General features: G+C 38.4%; 1 protein-coding gene across 3 annotated transcripts in view; it reads left to right on the top strand.

Annotated features, from left to right (window-relative positions):
* The window catches only part of METAP1D (methionyl aminopeptidase type 1D, mitochondrial), a 49,785-nt gene that overhangs the window by 7,943 nt on the left and 22,884 nt on the right, over positions 1-18,958 (top strand). The window contains exon 1 of one of the 3 annotated variants that reach the window (XM_075756660.1): positions 14,498-14,631. The exons of the other annotated variants lie outside the window; for them this stretch is intronic. Within the exon in view, the coding sequence (XP_075612775.1) occupies positions 14,568-14,631 (64 nt within the window). The 5' untranslated portion in view covers positions 14,498-14,567. Of the gene's footprint in view, positions 1-14,497; positions 14,632-18,958 lie in introns of those variants that run through there. 3 annotated transcript variants of the gene reach the window in all.

Here is an 18,958-nt window from a genome sequence, read left to right as displayed (position 1 = left end):
GGAATTGTGTGCTGTGGGTGTTCTCTAGCTGTGCAGGGGAAACTGAACTGAGCTGCTCTGGCATGCTTCCCCTCATTTCGTGCATGGTTTTCTATGTATAGCTAGAGTTGTAGTGTAAGAGTGAGGCTACCAAAAATATTTCTATAGTGTCATGGTATTTTCTTTCTTTACTCTGAAGACCTGGGTTTCTGCTGAAGTCACATTTAAGACAGGCTACTTCTGGTTTTGAACCTGTTCTGGTACTAAAGCTGCAGCAGAGGTCTGTGTCATGACATCTAAGTTGGTTTTCCTTTCCACGATATTCAGGCATACTAGACATGATGTTCTGGTTGTGACAGTTGTGAATCATGAGGAAATTTAAGCAAAAGCTTTTTGAGCAGTCTTCAGTGACAGTTCTACTGGTCCCCTGCAAACTATGATTTCAAAGTAGTGATTGATTGTACATGCAGTATGTAAAAAGCCTTTTTGTGCTAAAACCACCTGAAGGATCCCTAGTTACAATGATCTTCTCAATTCGTGATTGTATAATTTCCTCTCTCTTCCCCCCCCCCGCCCCTTCCTTCTCTGCTCCCAAACAACCACATTCCTACAGCACTTGGAAATGCACCTCTGGCAAGATGAACTCGCTGCCTCTTCTTCTCTTTGAGAGTTTGACGTGGTGATGTGCCAACCCTGGATAGCTTGCAGTACTTCTAGGGACCACATCCCAGTGCTGTCGATCTAGCAATATTTACTAGCATTAAAATTTAATTTGAAAATATTTTGAAGTAATGAAGTGGGAGGGGGAGTGGGTTACAGGGCGTGTTTTTTGTTTTTTTTTTTTTTGATGCTGTGCCTGTTCAGGCTGTGTGCATTTGTCCCAGTGGTTTCTTTCCTAACTATTTCTAATTAAATCAGTGTTTGTTAAAATATACTTGTATGCTTGGTCTAACTTTGATATTACATATGTGAAAAAGCAAGAGAAAGTATACCAGGAGCAGTCAGTAGGTTGTGTGCTCTCTGCTTTGCAGTTATCGCATCCTGTGGAAAGAGGCTGTTTGGCTACAGCAGTGTTTTAATTTCATTTTTTAGTTTTTAGTTACACATTTCTGGAGTCTCCTTGACCACTACTGTTACCTGATGGCGCCTATATTTCATCAAGTTTAGACAAGCAGTCTACCTGGACTTAGGCCCAGAGGAGCTGCTCTAAGTGATGAACATGATCCCCTCTGCCCAGGAATCTAAGACCCGTAGTACCAGGATTCCCAAGGGAATTGAAAGAAAACTGTTCAAGCCTTGCCTCCTGCTTTTATTATTTTCTTTGTTGTTTTTAGGTAGTATCGCCTTGTACTGATGAGTAGTGTACCTCTCTACCACTGAAATCTGATTTCAGTTTGTTGGTAATTAGGAGAAAAGATTCTTTTTAACCTAGACTGAAAACAGAAGCAGGGAAGAGCACAGGCAGCGACAGAAGTTACTCTGACATCTCTTGATTCCTGCTTACAAATAAAGTGACAAGTTATTAAAGAAAAAGTGTTGCAGCACTAGTATTATCAGGTTTGGGTTTGTTGGGGTTTTTTACTACACTATCACTTTTATGCTTCCAGTGTTTAGTGGATACAATTGCATATTTTAATTTTGTTCTTGCATGTTTCTCTTTATTTCATTCTGTTAGAAAAGCTGCATTATATAAACATTGTATATTATTTTAGCTGCAGAATATTATCATGGTGGATTTTTTTATTTAGAAAATGTTTTTAGGTTTTTTTTATGATTGAGAGTGAGTGTTAGTGTTCAATCTAATTAAATTTAATTGCATTTCCTATATGTTTTATTCTTAGTTTGCTGTTATATGGCTTTATTTTCATGAGGAGTTGTAAATTTGACTTTTTTTAAAAAAAAAAAAGCTTGGAGTTGGCAGTCAGACACAAGCCCACTTTAAAGCAATGAAATAATTATCTTAAAATTCTTCTAAATGTGGGGAACATGTAGTTTCTGCTTAATGATCAAGAGCTGTTTCTTCATGTTGTTTTGGATTGTGCGACCTTGTTAGGTTTTTTTCTTTTGTAAATTTAAAAAATTAAGGTGGGGAAGAATAATTAAAAGCTGCTTCTTCCTATTCTAGTTCTTATGTCCAGGTTGGCTGGACAGGCAGGCAGACCATGTTAATTACTCTTTTAGCTACATACATTTTTGCTGTTGTTCATTTATCTTTTACTGCTCCTGTAAAAGATACCAACTAACAGGTTATACCATTACTTGTAGAGAGAACTTCTTCCTTGATATCTTAAGAAAAAGTGTGGAAAAATTTACCTTCAACTATTGTTTGTTTTTCTGTTATTGTAACAGCTTGTCTGACTTATTTTTCTAAACATAAGCTGTTTACCCTGGGAGGAACTACAGTGGCTGGAGAACTTGTAAAGTTCTGGGATCGCGAATGGGAAGACTGAACAGATAAGGATTTTCAGATTTACTTATTTAAATGTAGTGACTAAAAACATCTGAAATAAAGATGTCATTACTAAAAATTCATTATTATTTTTCTCTGGGTAAGGGAGCATAAGGTCTACTGTAGCACAGTACAGGTATTGTATTACAGTTCACATCTTGGCTTCTTGTCTACTCCAAGTTTGACATTCCTGGTATTTCTGGGGGTTAAAAAAAAAGCATGAAAAAAAATCATATCAGATCTTTTTAAACCACAAAAATGTAAAAGTACAATCATGTGGCATATTCACATGAAGATTTTTTTATCTGTCACCAGCAAGGGGGAGAGTTACTGTTCTTGCTAGACAAAGTTCTGTCCAAGTTTTTGATAGTTAGAGGACACCTGAGGAGTGAAGCTGAAGTTGTTTTCTTGCATAGTGGCTGTGCTTGGAGGCCACAGGCTTGAGGTTTCTATTGTCTGTTGTAGGAATCTCCTGCCCCAGACACTGTGCAGCAGTTTACGAAATAAATAAATGAGAGAGGCAGCGGCTTTTGCTAACACAGAGGTTTTCTCAGCTCACTGCTTGGTGGCAAATCAGTTTGAGAACCTATGTCATGAGTCTCCCCCTGGTGTCTCATGGACTTCCCACTTCCTGGGATCAGTGGTCCTGGTGGGAGCTACCAGTCCTTGGGAGATCACCCACTTCAGAGCAAGAGGCTCTCCTGCTACTCTGCCACCACCCTTCTCACAGTAAGACAAATTCTACAGCTGCATGGTTGAACAGAAGGCATGATCTCAACACAGGATGGGGTTCAGGTCCTTCATGGTAGTAGGAGCCAGGAGCTAGGGCTTTTGGGGCTGGTGGTGTCCGTGGACTTGGATAAGCCATTGTACTTTCTGTGTCTTTCTACACCTATAATGCAGATATTTATCTACCTTGCAGGTGCGTTGGTTGAGATTAATGAGTTGTTTGTAAAGCACTCTGAAGATGAAAAGCACTATAAAAATGCTAAGTATTATTATGTATGAGCTCTTGAGTGCATAATGGCTGTTTGCCTGCCAGTATTTAAAGTAATTTGTTGCACACTAAGTATGAAAGGCACTGTATGAAGTCAAATTCTAGTTTCCATTTAAGAAAAGTCACTCGTATTTTGTGTTCAGCAGTTCAGGTCACACCATTGGTCTTCAGTGTTACCTACAGTGAAAACAAACTCTAGAAGATTTTTTAAGAGGAACTGTTTCAAAACTTTTAAAACCAGGTTATTATATAATAAGAGTTTGTTCTTAATTGGTCATTTCTTACCCTATCTATATGTCTTGGGGTTTTTTTTGCCAAATTTCCAGCTTCTGTCTGACCTGCCTGACATAACTTTTCTTTCCCTGACCTGTCCATCTCCACAGTTGTCACCAAAGCTCCTGTTCTTTGCACCGCTTGTGCTCAGTGGCTCTTGCCACGTTGCGCAGGTTTCCTCAGGCCTTCATGTGCTGTTGGTTGAGTGATCTTCAAGCTTTTTGAGCATGGGTTTTTCTAAGCATCCTCCAGTGGCGATGCGCACTCCCATGTAGGGACCTGAAACAAAGTGATAATGAACTTGCTTTCTAAAAAAGTCTTTTCATGGTCTTTGGATGTGGCCATCAAATTCCCAGATTTCCTTGAAGCACAAGTTGCAAACAACTGCATCTTGTTTATTATGTATCAGCACCATATAGTTTGTCCAGCTTGGATAATAAAATACTTAGTTTGGCCCCAATCTTGCTTTACTGCATCGGGTTAGAGATGTGAAAGAAACAAATGTCCCATTTTAAAAACGTTCACACTCATATATAATTACTTAAGTGCAGTGGCCTTCACTTCATAACGCGTGTCACATAACCAGAATAGTGCGTGTTTTAATTATAGGAGTAAAATGTGATAGAGTAAGTAAGCATGAAAATTCATATACCACAGATTAAGGTCCTGTAGTTTACTGGATACAATTCAGGCAGGAAAATATAGTATTTGGCTATGTTTAGTATGATAAGAAGTGACAGAGTTCTCTATTTTGTCTTAGTTATTGCATTATCTTACTATATTTTTAAAAGGATCTAGAAGAAGTCTTTTAAGGTAATATTTACAAGCTGCACTGTTCATTGGCAGAGGGCTTTCTCTGTATGATAACTGGCTGTTCCTCGGAGGTAGTTACTACAGATGTTCCTGGACAGGGCAAGTTTGAATTTTTTATTTTTTTTAATTCTCTTACGATAGTTCATATTAAAAACATTATTTGAATGGAAAACAATCTGGAAATGTTTTATGACATAGAAGAAAAAGCATGGAAAGTTTGTTTTGTTAAATGATCGATTCCCTGGGGAGTTCTCCTTTTAGAGCTCTTGTCCTTTCCAAATCAGTAGATGTCTTTCCCTTTACTTCATAATTTCTGAACAAAGAGGAAAATGTTGGAAACCAAGTGTTCAACAAACTGCCCTGCTGCATGGAAGCCTTAGAAAAAGGGAATAAAGGGCTCTTCAGAGCTCCTCAGAGGTCTTTTGGCAGGGGTACTCCGTAGTGTGCAGCCTGAGAAAACTTTCATGAGTGTTTTTGAAAGTCACACTGTTCTCCTTCTGGTTTAGATGATAACCAGCCACTCTAACCAGCTATATAAAGCCTCCAACTTTCACATTTTAAAGATGTTTACTTTCAGGTGTTTATGGTTAAAATACTGTTTAAAGCTATGTTTCAATTTTGGATCAAGCTTATTTTGAACCATGAAGGACTACTGCAGTAATGAACACAGTCTAAATTTATACATTAATACTTACAGCATATCACATGGTCTATAAAGGAACATGTACACTTCTCAGATTATCTGTTTCATGTTTAGTTGTGCATAAACTTAAATCAGGTCCTGCCTTATGTATTTTTTAAATTATGAAAATCAACAGACTTGGCATAACATCATTGAAAGAAAATGACAAAGAAATTGTTTGTTTCTCACATCAACTGTTCAGTCTCAGATTTTCTGATAGAGGTGAAGATAGAGGTGGAAGAAAGCAACAGCGAGCTCCTAGCCTTCTTCCACAAGCCATAAAAATGAAGCGCCGTCACTACAGATCTGCTTGTATGCTGCTTGGGTTTGTAGCTCTTGAATGTGCTTATAAACTCATCTAGAGTTGCTGAGTTGAGGTTCTTCTCCACTGAACAAAGTGGAGAGTCATCGTGCAAAGACATCCTGGTTTGACACTGAGATGAGGTGTTGCCCACAGTCATTTGTGCAGGTCTGAGAATCGAGTCACACTCTTGCATCATGGATGAAATGGTAGGCGGTGACAAGGCTTAATTTTATTGCCTTGCACTTTCTGAACTAACACTTGTGAGGTGACTAGGCAGGTCTTACCTCTCAGAACTATTTCTGGTTGTTCTGCACTGATTATTATTAACATACTTCTTATGGCTCATGACAGGGACTTAAAGGAAATGGATGTTCTTTAAAGAAATAAAGTAGTAGAACTTGTCTGGGTTTATATAGATTAGTTCATGCTCTGGCAGACCCTACTAATTCAGCAGAAGGTCAGCTCCTGAGAAGAGTTCTCTTCTGGGAAAGCCTAAATGGGTTCCTCAAGAAGATCAAGTTGTACCAGCAAGATTTATTTTGCTGGTGTAGCTCTCTACCAGTGTTCTTCTGAAAAGTATTGTTACATTGTCTAGGAGTTTTGGGTTGTAGAGTACTCTCTTTAACTACTACGTGTTTTCTGGCAAAACTTTAATTGCGGAACAATCCAAAGACTGCAGGAGAAGTAGCTGTTTCTAAAAGCTGCTTGATGAAGACAGTCTTGCTTTTGTTCATTTGGGGTCTATTTTGTCCAAATAACTCTTTTTTAAAAAACTGTTTCACAAAATCAGGTGTAGAATAAGGTAACTGGTAGACAAACTTTGGCAGCTTTTGCTGCAACAGTATCCCCTGCTGTGGGACCCAGCTGGAGGTTGGAAATGGATTGGTGGGAGGCTGCCATCTGGACGTTCAGCCAGCTGAAAATAATCTTTTGGGGTGACTGAGATAAAGGCATTGCTTCTCTCCTGTCCCCTCTGGTGTGACAAGTGGCGATGATGAACTACCGACACATTGCGCTGCAAGCAGGCACAGCAGAGGCGCGGACACGTTGCTTCTGCTGACTCTGCTGTTGCAGCCGGAGCAGCCAAGTCAGAGTCCACTACACAGTAGCCATTTGCTCAGTGAATGCGAATTGGGACCCCTGATGTTTATGAAGTTGTGGCCAGGGCCATAAAATTTGAATTCACAGTCGCATCACTTTGCAGCAGGCCATGCAGGTGGATTTAGATGAACTTCACGTTTTCCATGATTAAAATATGCAGCAGGATTCTTAGCTCATAATTGACTGAATTTGCTGATTTGGGGGTGACTTTAGAATCAAAAGGAGTTGAGACCTCCTTCCGTACATGTCTCGGCTATGATTTTGTCAATACACATAACTTCTGTTATCACATCTTTCATATATTTTACAGCCAAAGCTTCTCACTCAGAATTTATCCAGGCATTAGACCAAAGTCTTCCAAGAGACAGACCGAAGATACAAGTCAAACACAGAAGGTGCCTGGTTCTCCAGCTGGGCTTCTGCAGAAAGTTGTGGGAGCACCAGCGCTTGCTCCAGACTTGAGGCTTTTATACTCTGTTTTATAATTCTCAGAATAATTTATGACTCATCATGCATCACATCTGGATAGAGGTTTAAAGAACAACTTAACTGATCTGATTTTTAATGAGAAAAATAGTGCCTTTGCAGGTGAAATCACCAGTAAAATTGAGACATCAATGTTTCCCCATGCAGATCTGCAAGTTTAGTGCAAACCCGTCTTGACAGTGTTTGACTATCACCGGGGCCTGCCAGGATCACTGGCCCTTCTTAATAGCACTGATCTGTACTTCTTGCCACATGAATGGCTTTACTACTAGCCCATTTTTTATTTGTTTTTTCAGTCCTCCCCATGAGGAATGCAATATGTGCCTGTCTCTTGCATGACACACAGACAGCTCTGCAGCCTTCTCTTCCAGTCATGTTAAATTTTACTTAGAATTAAAAATGCTCTTTTTCTGTATCAAATTGATTGGGAAACCTTTGCAATTTTTTTTTTTCTTTTTATGCAATTATCTTTACAAATTTTGTCTCTTGTGTCAGTTCTGGCTCTGGAGCTCTATCTAACCAAAGCTCCAAATAAACATGAGTGACCTGTGTTCTGGTTGAAATTTTTCCTCACTTGCAAGCAGCTGGCTCCTGTCAGAGCAACTGGGAGATCCAGCTGTGGGCTCAGGTTGCTGCCCACACTGGTCTGTGTCTCCAGTGGGCAATACTATTGCAAATCAGTGTATTTAAACCACAAGCCTGTAACAACAACGACAAAAAAAAAGACGGCTGAGGTGGATGTTTGACAAATCACGCAAGCCAATCTAAAAGTTCTGAGTTGAGTTTGCAAATTAGTAATTGGTTAAGTGGGATGTCCCTCTGGGGAATTTCGTGGATTGTTGCCCAGCTTTGCAGACAAGGTAGCTAAGCCTGCTCTGAAGAAATGCCTGTCGTGTTTATCTGGCAAGTTAGATTATTGTCATCTTATGGAAAGCAAAACGTTTGTAGCTTCTTTTAGATTTACTATCTGTGCAGAGAAGAGCTGTGTAATTCCTTTTCAGTCTAGAAAAAGGAGTCGGAGACCTAACCTCTTGTGAAAACCCTTTGCTTACTCTGACTATCTTAGAAAATCAGACGGTGGATTAGTCCAATAAATGTTCAAAGTGAGTGAATAGCCCAGTGAAGATAGTTTAGAACTGAAGTATTCTTTTTTTGTTAAGTCTGCCTGCGTGGGGAGTGGCTGTCGTGGGCCTTGCCATACCCATCCTTGGAGCACCGTGTGCGGTAGAGAGGTGTTGTGTGGTGACTGGTACCTGTGAAGTGTGCATCAGGAGAAGTGACTGGGAGCAAGGTCAAGATTTGGAGATGAGAGGCACTGCCTAAAGGGCAACTGGACAGCATGATCCCCTCTCTAGGGATTAAGCAGCTGATGTAATTTGTGATTTATTTTCTTTGTTTTAGCAAGACAAGAGCTGCTTGCAGTTCCTCCAGGAAATCTCTCATGGCAGTAGCTGGGGTGTTGATTCTGGGGTATGGGGCACTGGAGAAACCCAGAGGTCCTCCTTTACCGCTCAGGGCTCCCAGCTAGCTCTTGAGATCCAAAGGTGATGTTTTCTCACTAGAAAACAAGGGGCCAGATGGGCAGGGCTGGAGCTAGTCCCAAAGACAAGCTTTAGAAGCTCACAGACATTGAATGTCAGTTGTATTAACTCCTCCTGATGTGCATTACGTGGGACAGGGCAGAGGGGAAATGAGTGTGCCAGATACTGACCTGAATGTGGGTTGTCACACCATGAAATATGCTGACCTCTCCTCCATGTTCTGGAAACCTAGAAAAGGTCATGATGAAGACTGAACCTTAGTCTTCATGGTGGTGGTTATTGTTTAATTTATTGTTAAATCAGCCACCAGGTCAGTGCCCACGGATGCCTTAGCTCTTTGCACTGAACAGTTACTGCATCCAGTTAAGGTGCCTGCTGTACCCAGATGTTTATTAGGTACTGGTGAAACACTGGTCCAGGGCATGAGGGTTGCAAATGAAGTCTTGTGAGGTTGGAATAGTTGGAAACCTCCTGCTTTGCCATATGTAGATTAGTTTACTTTAAAAGCTGAAGCTCAGTTCCTACTCCTCTGCATTTACAACCATGGATTGGAAGAGGAAGCACAGTGAAGGCTGTCAGAGAAAGCTGATAGCCAGTCCCCAAGCCATATTTTTGGTTTTCATATCTCAAAATCAGAAATTTGGGATTGCATTGGCAAGTGAGTGGCCAACATAGCTTCTGGAGAAGAGATGTTATGTGTGCTGTATCACTGACACCTGTTTAGCAAATTACAACTACTTTCAATGGTAGCCAAAGTTTCAGGGGTTTAAGTTTTTGTTACTGCAAAATAAACTGAAATATCAATGTCTGTGCAGATATCAGCGTGTCTAAATAGGGATGGATGCAGAGAGTGATCTCTGGTAAAGCCACTGTCCAGCCGCAATAAGGGAGGAGGTAAGGAGTCCCACTGCCCGCCTGCCTGGGGCCTTACAGCCTTCATATCACGTCTCCGAGAAGCTCGGACGTCCCGTGTGTTGTCCAGCAGGATCTGGCCTGTGGTATGGACAGGGCAGGGTTTCCCAGGCAAGCTCTGCTGGCTCTGTTACGCCGTAATATAATCAAACGTGTCATCTCTGCCTTTAGAGATTTTGTGCCATGTCAGTACTTTGTGTTTGAGGGAATTTTGATCAGTTCTTTTTTATAATCCTGATTTTGTATTAATTGAATAAATTAGTCTGAATGTTTGGCAGCTGCTCCTCCTGTTACTTTCTGCCTGTTTTGTACTTACTTTCTTTACCTTTTGCATTTATTAGAGCAGCTCCCCTTTCTGCAGAAGCACTATGTTGTTTATAAATTACCATTTTATTTCCAATCTGCTGTATATGAAATGGGCCATAGATGATGGTTACATGGCTTGAGAATAGAGCCCTTAATTTTAATGTGTTTTATAAACAATTGGCAATAAATGGCCTGATCCTGTGTCCTTTGACTTTAGTGGGAGTTTTCCGACAAGTGTATTTACGCAAGAACAGTCCAGCTGCCAGCGCAGCGTCAGCGGGCAGCACGCCTTTGCATTCAGTGCAGTTGCGTGTCCCCGTGCCAAGAACGAATTTTGCCGATTCAAATTTGCTCAGTTTGTCAACACACAAGCTCCCATTGAACTTGGCGGGACGAGAATCATTCTTGGCACGGGGCCGCGGGCAGCCCAGGGGTGCTGCCCGCTGCCGGCACTGGCTGTATCGAGAGCTGTGCACCGGCAAGAGGAGCAGCGCCCAGCCTTGGCTCCCTGGTTTGCAAGGCTCCCGTCTCCTGTCGCCTGTGTTTGCTGTTGTTTGACTAGCAGGAAGAGTCAGTGATAAAAAGAGGTTTCCTAGGTTAGTTTTCAAGGCGCTTTTTTTTTTTTTTTTTTTTCCTCTTTTGGTCGCTGTCAGGGTGATTAATGTGAATAGGAAAATACTGTTGACCCATTTAAATCATGTTAGACGACAGCCATTGCTCATCTGCATAATGAAATACACACTGAACATTACAGCTTAAGTATAAGAGCCATGAACTACAAAAATAATATTTTACTCATTTAGATTATGAAGTAAAATATAGGACATTAGTACTAATCATAGTATTAAATTTTAAGCCATGCAAATTGTAATTGTCAGTGAAAAAGAACTATAAGTTGAAAAGGCTATTAGCATTTCAGCTTTAACAGTTAATTTGAGTAATCTTTTTTTGTTGTTGTTTTTGCTAGTGTGCAGCTTAGAAAAGTCTATATGCAAAACATTTAATAGTAATGCAGTAGTCTTTGTTTTATATCATTATTTAACTTCGATCATTAAAGAAATGTTAGAAATATTAATTTGCAGTATTACAATGTATTGACATTTTATATTACAAAGAATAAACTGTAATCTTTACTTGGATAAAACCACATCTAAAAGGCAAATTATTAGTAACAGAGAGATGAAATAATTTTAAGCATTTATTTAAGTACCAAAGCAAAAACTGAAGCCTTTTAAAATATGGATTTTTGTCAAATAGAAACATCATTTTCAGCATTTTAAACTAAATACAAATTTTAAAGTACTGAATTTAGGCTGTCAGGTTTCTATGGTTACCTGCCTTTCCAGCAGTTTGGTGAGATGTGTAAATAGGCCTATGAGTCACTTGTAATTATTTGTTTTTTGTTTGTTATAGTTGTAATTCTGTGTTCAGTTTGAATCTAATATAGTTCACACCACATGCTTTGGTTTATGTATATTTTAGTGCATATGATTGACAGTGATTGAGCATTTCTTATGGAGTGCTTGGGGTTTTTTGTCATAAGTGATGTATGTTGGTACTTCTGAAAAGGTAAACAACTTCTTCCTGTATCACTGTTTATCAAACAGGGACTTTTATGATAAGAAAGAGGTCTTTGTAAATGTTAAGCAAGGAGTTAAGTGAAAGGTATTTAAAAAAAAAAAAAAAGAAAACAGCTCCCAAACATTATGCTGTACTCTTCCAAATTTGATCCATAATCCTATCATTATAATTCATTCAGTGACCCAAATGTCGCATATTTATGAATAAGCTTCCAAGTTATGCATTAATAGTACATACTAATGACTGACAGGTTTAAAAATAAATTTTTAATAAGGATGCTACAAGTTATCTGCAGCGAGCTCTTGATTGGAACATCTTCCCTGTGCCGAACATCTTCTTGAAAAAAAGAGTAAGAGCTTGTTTGCACCACCACCGCAACAGTTTAGTAGAAACAGCTGTAAACTCTTACACTTCTCTGCTTGAAGTCCGGGTTACAGGATATAATTCCCCAACCTTACACTCTTCGCTCTGGCGACAGAAACATACGTGTTTTTTCAGTAAAGACTTGCTGTCCTAATATAACTTGTTTTCATGTGCGAACAGGACAATACAAGTGATTAACAACATTTAATACAAGGCAAGAAACACTGCTGGCTGTCATTTTTACCAAATTAGTAGTAATGTAATCTTATTTTATTAAGGTATTCGTCCCAAAATCACTAGCAGTGTACACTTTTTCTAAAATTTTGAGATAAGACTGGCTTACGATTCAGGAATCATTTTGTATCCTTAGAGATTCAGCTGCAGGTGCATTGAAAATAATTATTGCAATGAGTCTTATATTTTGTGCAGGGAAAAGACTCATGACTGCCCATTCTCTTCCCATGTCTCAAGCTATGCAGAAAATCCTGATACAACACTCAGGAGTACTCCTAAATTTTCTACGCAAAGATTACTTTTATTTCAGCAGCGTTGCTCACCCACTGAAAGGGTTTCTGTGGGAAACGTTTTTTGTGGTGATTCAGACATGTTTTTTCCTTTTCAGGTGGAAATTTAACAGTTTAAAGTAGGATTTATTTTTAATATTTAACGCTGTATCAGACGTACACATAGGACATAAACATGCCAGTTGAAAAATGGTTGTTATACAGACCACCTGAAAAGATTTTATCCCAGTAGGATTCAATGAATGTTAAAGCTGTGGGTGGGTGCGTATTAACAACAAAATTAGGTATTGTGTGTGTGTGTGTAAGGATTATTTGAGTAGCTTATTATTTTAGTCTGAAACAACTGCTATTTTTTAAACTAAGTAACTTGTTCCAACAGTTGTTGCTTCCCTACAAAATCAAAATAATGAATACAATAACCAATCTTTCAAGCAGAAGTAATTTCCTTGATCTTTTAAAAAAACCTAAAGATAGATAGAAAGTGATTGAAAGATGTATTTAAATATGCAAACCTGAGTGGATATGTTTCTCATTCTAATTTATTCACTTTATGATAAATTAATTTACTCAATACAGGAATGCAGTAACATAAGAGGAATGTTTCTCCTGCTAGTCACAGAAGTTGAAACTTGCCAGATGCTGTGATCTGGAGCCTAAATTCCCCTGATATTAACTGTGTGTGAAACTCTTAATATTGCTTTGTTCAGCTTTTGTACCTGACTTCTTTCATTTTGCTGTGATACTGCTTTAGGCAACACTTTCTTTTTATTTTCTACTTGTGTTATTCTATCAGAGAGAGAAAATGTAGTAGAAATAACACTGGGATGGAAGGCTCTATTGGAGAGCTATAATGCTCTCTTCCCAAAGTTAAGCCTGTACAGCCCAGTCCCATTTTCTGTAATAGACAATTAATTTCCTTTGGTATATGAATGAATGTCATTCAGTTATACTTAGATGGTACTCTATATTATTTAATACCCTATAGTAAAATGAGGAAGTGCTGTTTAATAATGCCAGAATTTTACTGAGTCAGTGAATTTATTCCTTATACTGGCTTGGTGTGACTCTGTGTATATACGTATACAACTGCTCAGTTGGTCAAAGGGGTTTTTAAGGATATAAAATTATTTTTTTCTTTTCTTCTTGTTTGTTAAAGTTGCACTTTTGGTTGCTGCTGATAAAAGGTGGCACCGAGCCAGCTTCCTGAAGGAGCTATGGGGAGGGTCATGGCTTGTCATGACCTGGGCACCATTACTTGAATGTTGTTATTATTGGGATGAAGTACCCTTAGGCTGTCATCCTTCCTGTAAATAGAAGAGGTTCTGATTCTCTGTGGTTTCCCAGTTTACCAACTTGTAGAACAGCTATTTTGTTGGCTCTAAGTTTGACTGAATAGTGAATTAGGAGAACAGCACTATTCCAGAAGGCACTGATTCATCATTTTAGTGTGCTGGTCTAGACTAAGTCATAATAAGTAAATCCAAACAAGAATATGATTCTATATAGTTTATAAATTTGCACCCAATTAAAAAAGTAATTTGTATTAGCATACAGCAAACAAATTCCCTGGTTCCACTCTCCGTGAAGTAAGGGCAAAATTTTAATTAGCAGGGAGCATAACCAGCCCTGGGGGCCAAACTTGACTTTTCAGTGTCATTGAGGAGTCCCAGAACTGTCAGCAGAAGGGCTGACTCTGCTCCCTTGGAGTTGGTCGGCGTTTGGCCATTGCCTTGCTTTGTTGGCTCTTACGAGAGTATCAAGAACAGCAATTCTGTTAATGCCTTTATTAACTAAACAACTTTTGTCATTAATTTCCAGTTAATTTCAATAATTAAATAAAACAATGCCAATTAGAATATAATGTTTGCAAGATACTGGTCTATGTTTCAGTTTATCAGGGTACAGTCATAAGCGTGCAGTTGTCGAGGTTTTCACCAACGTGTTGCTGTTGTAACTGAAGTCACATCTATCCTGATGAATATTTCATTTCCCCAATCATGCTATTAAAACCAGAGTGTTTTTACCCTTTCATTTCTGTTTTCTCTTTTCCAGTACCATCATGACAGCTGTGGCTGCGTCCTGTTTACAAATTGCTACTAGTCACATTTTCAGTAGTCCTTGTGGGTTTTGCTTTCCCCTAATATGGGCAATTAGGAGGAAGTATTTCTCACGAGCATGGACTTGCTCTTCTTGTAATGACATAGTCCTGCAATCCAGGAAACAGTGCTGCCTGGTGTCCATGTCCACGATTTCCTGATGTGGGAAAAAAGTGTGGAAAGCATCTGGAGAGGAGGAGACCCCCTTTACCAGCTTGTTTCCTGTAAGCGAAATTGGAAGACCTTGTCTGTGCAAATAGATTTCAAAATAGAGTCTGCCCTTTGACTGTCTCCATAATTACACAGTGCTCTCTGTATTTTATTTGGCTGCCAGAGCAGTTAACCCCTGGAAGTAAGGGGCTGATGATGGCGTGCCAGCACGGGTATGCAGACATGACCATGTGAATACACTCTTGTTTGGAGAAGCCTGTCCTTAAGACCTCGTTACAATATACTTTTACCAAATTTAAAAATTATTATGTCTTGGATTATGTTGATTAAGATATGTTATATCCTTAATGTACAGAAAATGTGGAGGTATTAGTTGCAAAAAAGGAAAAAAAAGAAACAGAAAAAAGTTATTTTGTGGCTTTGATGTAATCAACATCTGTCAACAGAATGAATTTGCTTTTGTTTAATTTCAAGGGCTCTTGTCCTTCTACTTTGCCCAATCAGTTTCAACTTCTGCCTCAGGCATTTCCCTGTGTTGTTCTTTTTTTTTCTTTTCTTTTCCCTTTTTTTCTTAGCAAGTGCACAGGTTATTGCTTGTGAAATGTGAGCTGCTCTTCTGCTACACAGGTTACACAGAGTTGGAGAGAACCTTTAATCTTTCCCATCCTATTTTTGAAGCCTGGACATACCTTTGCAACACGGGGATTACAAAATCAGTGTTATATTAAGACGGTTAAAATTACAATGACAAGTAAAGATCTTTCAAAGTACAGCCATTATATTCGATTGAAAATTTGGAACATTTGGTAATTAACAGTAAAAAGCTATATATTCTTACCTAGTTGCATTGGTTGGATTTCACATATTATTACTCATACTGATTTTTAGTACCTCACTTTAAACTTTATTCCTCTGAAGTTTCAGCAAAATTAATATTTGCCCAAGAAGCAAAAATATGATATAATATTAAAATGACCTGAGAAGCCAAATTAAAAATTTCTAGTGTTTTACCCTCAAACGCATATATACTAGGAAAATCTCCACAATCATTCTTTCTTTAAGTTTAAAAAATATATATAGAATCACATATTTAAAAATGAGTTATCTGAACAATGCTTTTGATGTTGTTAATTGTTCATATATATGAAGTAAGATTTACTTTATCAAGAGCAAGTTGATTTTATTTCCTAAATCAGTTGGATGTTAATTCTTGTAATCCTAAATAATTTTGGTACTGTGCTTCCGTTGATACTATGACTAAATTACTCTAAAATATGTTAAATTTATTTTTGGCTCTTTTAAGATGTACCCGTGTATTTAGAACTTAGAACTGTCGTGAAGTTTATCCTTTGGTAACATTTTTGCTAATTGATTGGGAATTTGAAATCTTTCATAAATAAATACCAAAAAATGGTTGCTAACAGTCACATTTGATGAATTATATAGATGAACAGTTTTTTGCATGGCTACCCCACACCTCGTTCATTGAAAGCATAGCTGATAAATTGCTGTAACTGTTAAACAAGAAGCATTAGAAAAAGGCTTATGTGAGAGTTCATTTCTAACATATCCCTTTAAAAATACTTCCTGACCAGAGGAAAATCACATTTAAATTACTAAAATCAACTTAATTAAAGGTCATTAATAGAGATACACATAAAAAACTCTCTACTCTGAGTGAAATGGGAGCATTTCATTAGATAGTGTAGCATGCATGAACAGATAACAATTAAAATAGACCTAGAGTAAAAGGCTAATAAATATAGGGCACATTGTGCTGCAAAATCAGTCACTTAAAATGCTCCCACCCATCATGATACTCGAATTCTGTATTCAGCCCCTTTGGCTGACTCGTTTAAAAGAAAAAGAAAAGGTAATTTCCACACAAGATAAATTCATCTGGTAATTCGCAAAAGCTCTCAGTGCATATTTATATTATTAATACAAATTAAGGTATGCTGAGGAATCCAGCGGCTCCGGCAGGACATGCATGCATACAGTGTGCACACAGTGTGATTCACTGTCGAGTTAGAGGAGCAGTTGTGTCTAATTTTCTGTGCTTGGTACATCGTATCTGCTGATGTGATTCAGTAACAGTGGTAATAATTCTCCTTATTGCAGCTGATGATAGTAAATATTCTGTTATTTGTGGCAAGTGATGTAGCCTTACTGTTGGGGGAGAGAAGAAACACGTAAAGGGTCAACTTTGCATCCTCGCTGTGCTGGTGTGTTATAAGGCTACCCAGCTTCGAACTCTGGGCTCCTTCCGACGGCTGCAGCTTCCACTGGAAGCTGCAAAAATCCCACATTTATGAGCTATCTTGCAGTAATTAATATACACCGAAAGCTTAACAGAAAGGATGTGCTTGAGCGCCAGCGTTGCAGAAGTAAATAAGGCACTGAGAAAAGCCTTGATAGGTGTAAGGGGTGGGGAGGAGGGAATATCTGAGCCAGACTTGGAGAATACAGCCAGTTGTTCCTGTCTCCGGTGATTGATGATGTTGCTATATCAAATTAGCTGTGAATATGGGAGCTCAAAAAATAAAAGGAGCTGCGGAGACATTAGGAAGGCCTTCTTAAGGAAGGAAGTGTGTGGATGGAGTCCAGATTTTCATTATCAAACAGTAACTTCATTACATTTTAATGCCACTTTATTTCATTTTATTTTTCCTTTGTAGGAGAATATTTTCTGATGTAATTTTTTATATTTCAAATAAAGGTTTAGTTGTCCTGTGTTTATAATTCTTGTGATGTATTTTAGGAGCTGTATTATACTATGGTGATATTTATTTGGTTGTCGCATTTCACCTGTTCAAGTAGTAGATATTTTTATGTGTGTCTGGTTTATAATGAGTAGTTAGTAGAATAAAATCAAACTACAGTACCTTATTATCCTGTTATCTTGTGACAACACTTACAGTGTATCTTTGGGAGAATAGAGGTAAAAATTTCATTCCAAATAAAAAGGTATCCTTTCTGAATGTGGGATAGTTGATAGGCATGCACCCGTGAATAGAAACTGGTTTAATGTATTTAAGAGTGTGTATTTGGAACATTTGGGACTGTTATTGTTGAGTAATTGACAAACACACTTGCACCATTTCTTCCCCAATTAAACTTTTATGGAGTAAATAAGGTGCCCGAGCAGCATGCGAGCATTTGAAATACACGTTCACATATTGATGTCCGCATGGACTGTAGCTGACCACATCAGTGAGCGTGGGTTTTCAATATATTTAGAACACCTTCAGCTGTGATAAAAGCAAGGTACTTCCACTGCAGTCTATAAAAGAGCTACCTTAGCTTACGCTGGCGGACTGATTGCTAGTTACAAAACAACCAAAAGTTGCTGCCTCAGCAGATTCTGTGCTTCCGGCTTCCAGAAACGGGTACAAACCAGCCAGGGAGTTTGTAGGATGCCCTGGGCTCTTTGGATGCAATTAATACGTTGTGCAAGTTAGATGGCTTGGATTTTACTTTTTTTTTTTTTTTTTTTTAATTGGACAATGATTTTTTTCTTGTGAAGGAGACTGTAGGAAAGCAGTAGATTATGAGGTCGTTGATTCAATTATAATTGAAACACCACCAAACCAATCCAGTCGTCTGTTAACTGGGCAGCTCCGCTTCCATGTAAACACTCTCTTCCCTTTTGAAGCAGACAACTTCCATGGGGCTTCCTAGGTTATACTGAGAACTTGATCTGAGCCTCACTCTCCAAGTCTACCTTGTTACTTACCAACAATTTAAAAAAAAACAGTAAAAATTTTCTTGCATTGAGTAAAAGTCTCTATAACCTCTCAGATACCGGTAACTAAACGTAGCACTGATCAGTGTGCAAAGAGACCGTCAGGAACACTTCTAAAGCAAACCACATGCGACTATTTCATTCGTTTCAGAGCTCCAAAAAAGGTGCATAACTTGAATCTCCTGTATATCATGCAGTGCTGTAAAAGGGCTGTCTGTGAAGCCAAGTGTGCATGTGGAAGGATAATTTCTGCATCTGGACATGGTAAATGCATAAATGATAAAGGAAGGAAGGAAGGTACAATAAAATAAAAACATACTGATCTGGAAAAAATGCTTCTTCTAAGAAAAAAATAATTTTTACATAGTTACAAAATATGCAATAGATTAATTTCTTAATTTCTGTGATATAAAAATGTTTAGTTACTTCTATTAAAACAAAGAAACCTTCCTTTTTACTAAAGAGTAATTATTCATAATATGGGTTACTTGCCACAAAAGATTGCTCTTGTGTTTGTATACGTATGACATTTTTCAGAAGCAGATTAACTATTATGTGAAACTTATGTTTCAAAAAAACCCTCTGTTTAGATTGTAGAATGTTTGAGTAATGGAAATACGCACTACGTGTAATTG

The sequence above is a fragment of the Balearica regulorum genome, chromosome 6, assembly GCF_011004875.1.
Source record: "Balearica regulorum gibbericeps isolate bBalReg1 chromosome 6, bBalReg1.pri, whole genome shotgun sequence".
Taxonomy (NCBI): Eukaryota; Metazoa; Chordata; class Aves; order Gruiformes; family Gruidae; genus Balearica; species Balearica regulorum.
Note: the sequence above shows the minus strand (reverse complement) of the source record. Positions and strands in the feature narration are given on the sequence as shown.